At 48.5% G+C, this 3,915-nt stretch overlaps 1 protein-coding gene across 1 annotated transcript; it reads left to right on the top strand.

Moving 5' to 3' along the window:
• Positions 1-1,356: 1,356 nt before the first annotated feature.
• On the top strand, positions 1,357-1,833 carry RNASE7 (ribonuclease, RNase A family, 7). Its single transcript, XM_008584109.1, has one exon. The coding sequence runs from the start codon at positions 1,363-1,365 to the stop codon at positions 1,831-1,833; it is 471 nt and encodes a 156-aa protein (XP_008582331.1). The 5' UTR covers positions 1,357-1,362.
• Positions 1,834-3,915: the final 2,082 nt, after the last annotated feature.

The raw sequence follows: 3,915 nt of genomic DNA, 5'->3' as shown, positions 1-3,915 counted from the left end.
AGGGTGGGGGTTAGGTTTTGCAACTTTCAGTAAAGAAGGGAGGGAAAGAGTAAAGTTGAGAGGTGTTGGGTGCCTTCTCCAGGTAAAGCCAAGTGGCCTTGGCTGGCACCTGAAACTGGAGAGGCCCCAAAAGAATGAATCATTATGGAATAGTTGAGCTGTTGGGGATGGTGCTGGGCATCATGATCATGATGATTCATTCACTTCCCCATCTCCTCCATCTCCTCCAAAAGAAAAGCAGTATCTCTGAATGACATGAAACCGTATAAAGCAACTTTCTAGGCTGTTTTATCTGTACTTGAGGTCAGAGAAAAAGCAATTCTTAACACCACATTGATTAGCTCTTCCCAGGATCATGAACCAGAGGTGTGTATAGGAGGAGATAAATGACAACTCTCCCTGAAATTCATTTGGGTTGACACCTGGATCGGGTGATTTATTAAAGAGTCATTAAAAACATGTGGCCAGGGGCCAAATATAGTCTTTGAACGTGAGAATTCAAGCTTCCTCATTGCTGAACATATTTATGCGGGTACACTAGCTCCATAGGTATCCACTTATTTGGGATATATAAGTAGGAAGGCACAAACCTTATTCATTTTCTGATCCAGCAACTGCTCATCAACCCGCCCCCAACCAGAAGCAGCAGAGCCCGGGCTGGCTCTTAAGGAATTAGGCAGTGAGAAGACGCCCTCAAAGATCTGACAGCCCAGCAGTGGGTGGAAGCATCCTCAGCCCACGGAGCAGGAATCGCAGCACGAGGACTAAGCAAAGAGGTGAGGCCTATGACAGGATATGGTGAGGAGAGAGGATAGAGAAGGAGGGATGGGTTCTGAGTGGGTGAGAATTGTTCAGGTGGGTGATAACATGCACAAAGGAGGGGCTCAACTGAAGGGAGATGATGGGACATGCATGGGCGACAGAAGAGAGTGAGGGAGAGAGGAGAGTGATACTGGGAATGGAGGCACAAAAGGAAAAGAATGGGGATAACTTAGAGGAGATGGGGATGTGGAAGGAATGAGGCACAGATCTAGGGACATGGGGACACAAAGGGGATGGGACTTGAGGGAGAGGAGATAGAACAAAGAGTGAAAGGCAACAGGGAAAGAATGAAGGGAGCTAGGGGTACAAGATGTGGGGGATGTGGCCACAGAGTTAGGGGATGGGGTCAGAGTGGATGTGAGCACACAGGGGGAGGAAGAGACAAGACACAAAGTGAGGAAAGAAGGAGAGAATAGGGTAAGGAGGTGGGTGGTTAGCCAGAATGAGCAGGTATAGGAAGGCTAATTTCTCAACTGAGCACCTCTGCTCTCTGTTCCCAGTGGCCCCAGCCCTCCATTCTGACTGTTCCCCCTAAGAGAGATGGCACCAGTCAGAGCAGGATTCTGCCCCCTGCTGCTGCTCCTGCTGCTGGGGCTGTGGGTGGCAGAGATCCCAGTCAGTGCCAAGCCCAAGCACATGACTCCATCCCAGTGGTTTAAAGCTCAGCACGTGCAGCCCAAATCTGAAGCATGTGGAAAAGCGATGGCCAGCATCAATAAGGATGGAAAACGCTGCAAAAATCTCAACACCTTCTTGCATGACTCTTTCTCCAATGTGGCCAACACCTGCCAGACCCCCACCATAGCCTGCAAGAACAAACGTAAAAACTGCCACCAGAGCCACGGGCCTGTGTCCATGACCCTGTGTCAGCTCACCTCAGGGAAGTACCCAAACTGCAAGTACAAAGAGAAGCACCAGAATTCTGCTTACATAGTGGCCTGTGAACCTCGCAAGAAAGGGGACTCTAAGGAATTCCATCTGGTTCCTGTGCACTTGGACAAAGTCATTTAGGTTTCCAGACTTCCTCACTCTGGCTGAGCCTTAATTCCCTCTCCAGATCTTTGCACCGCTCCTCCTACACTCAGAGCATTCTCTTCCCCTCATCTCTCAGGGCTCTTCCCGTTTCACGCTCTTCTGAGAGGCTGAAGGGGAACTGACACTTTGTTAGGCCAACCTCCAGAGGTGATGGTCTTTCATCTTTTTGTTGCTGTTTTCTCAGAAGCTTATCCCCAAAAGGGGCTGAGCAAGCTCAGGGGTGTGGGTTCCTTGCTCTATGCTTTTGTATATCTCTACCCTGCCCCATTTTATCATGGCAGCCTGATACGGGAGGGAATAAATGGAAAAGGGTTATACGGGATTTCTAGACAAAGCTGTTCTTATTCCTAAACTGGAAATCTTCCTCAGCTCTGACATGGTAGTAAGGTGACCTGTGTGGAGAGAGGTGGATGGAAGGAAAGAAGACAAGGAAATACCACTTCAAATTAATATAGCACTTCATGCTTTCCATGATGTATCCACGTGAATCATCTAATCCCTTGTGAGATGGATTTGACAGGGATTACTTGCCTCCTTCACGGATGAGGAAATTGAGATTTCAGGAAGCATAATTAAAGAACTTGTCTCATTGATTAGTCGCAGAACCTGGTCTTGAACCTAGGTCTCTTCACTCTAAATACAGTGCATTCTACTACGCCAGTCAAGCAAGAGAGGAGAGGCCATACAGGGACAAGGGGAGAACTAGGTAAGAGTTCGCCCGTGAAGAAATATAACCTTAGAGCTCTGATGAGCCAGTTGCCCTATGTTGGCCACAATAAAGGTCATTACCTCTCTAGCCAAAAGACTTCATATGAGTTGCTCCAGGATCTTAATTAATCCCCCGCCTAACTCCCTTTGGACCTGGGCCTGGATCTGGCTAGAGCCCCTTGCCTGAAGTCATAAAGTAAGGGGAGTGTCCCAGCTTTATTCCCTTGTTGCAGGATCACATTTCCCTTGACCTTAAGGGACTTCCGTGGGTGGCCCTGAGCCTGCTTGTCACAAACAGGCTGGTGGGAGCTGCCAGAGCTTCCTTCCTCCTGATAATAATCTCCCCTGCCTCCGTGATTCCCTGGCTCTCCATTCTGGCCGTGTGCCCAGGCCTGAGGAGCTGAGATGCAAAAATGCCATCTCTCTGTCCCCCTGGGCTGTAGACGCCATTTCTCCCTATCTAGTAGGTGGAGCTATAGAAGCTATGGCTTTATATTGGCTAAGCCCTGACAGCCCCTCTCACATTGCCTGCAGCCCCAACCATCACCAGCAGCTTCTCTCTTCCTTTATCTCATTTGGGCTGGCCAGTCAACTCAGTCAGTTAAAGTGTGGTGCTGATAACACCAAGGTTCAGGGTTTGATCCCTGTACTAGCCAGCCACCAAAAAAACAAAGAAAAGAAACCAGACAAACAGCACTGTGTCCCATGCCCCGCTTCCTTCAGACCCAAGTACATTGTTAAACCTTCTCACCCCTGTGGAGGATCCTACTCCACCTATCCCTGCCTATTACTCCTGTGCTCATTTACTCCTATCCAGAGTCAGAGTAAGCTTGGAGCCACTCAGAATTGAGTGTAAATCCTAGCTCAGTCGTTCCTGACTAAGTGTCTGGAGCAAATTACTGAACCTCTCTGCAGGTCTGTTTCCACATAGCAAAATGGGAGTGCTCCAACCTACCAAACAGGATCACAGGAAGATTTAGAAATGACACATATGAAGCTCTAGTCAGCCCTAGGTGCTGGTAGGCATTCGATAATGATAATTAGTAGTCGTGGAGACAACAGTAGTAGCAATATCTGCCTTTGGCAAACAGTTCACTCAAGGCTCCCTGGGGACTTTCTCCTGCTAGAGTGATGTTTAGGAGTGGGTTAGAGGACGAGCTGGCAGGCAGAGTCCTGCTAGGTGAGACAGGTGGTCTGGGATGATGAGGGGAGAAGGCAGGGAAGCAATTAAAAGAAAGGAGAGCAGAACATTGAACAATTCAGGGAGGGATGAATAGGTAGAGCATGAAGGATTTTTAGGGCAGTGAAACTATTCTGTATGATACTGTTTGGGTGAATACATGACATTAT

This window comes from Galeopterus variegatus, unplaced genomic scaffold (genome assembly GCF_000696425.1).
Source record: "Galeopterus variegatus unplaced genomic scaffold, G_variegatus-3.0.2 Scaffold3152, whole genome shotgun sequence".
In the NCBI taxonomy this organism is placed as follows: domain Eukaryota; kingdom Metazoa; phylum Chordata; class Mammalia; order Dermoptera; family Cynocephalidae; genus Galeopterus; species Galeopterus variegatus.
The sequence above is the reverse complement of the archived record's forward strand: the minus strand, read 5'-3'. Positions and strand labels throughout refer to the sequence as shown.

Excerpts from the sequence above, each read along its gene's own strand:
- RNASE7 (XM_008584109.1), top strand. The coding sequence starts at position 1,363 with ATGGCACCAGTCAGAGCAGGATTCTGCCCCCTGCTGCTGCTCCTGCTG.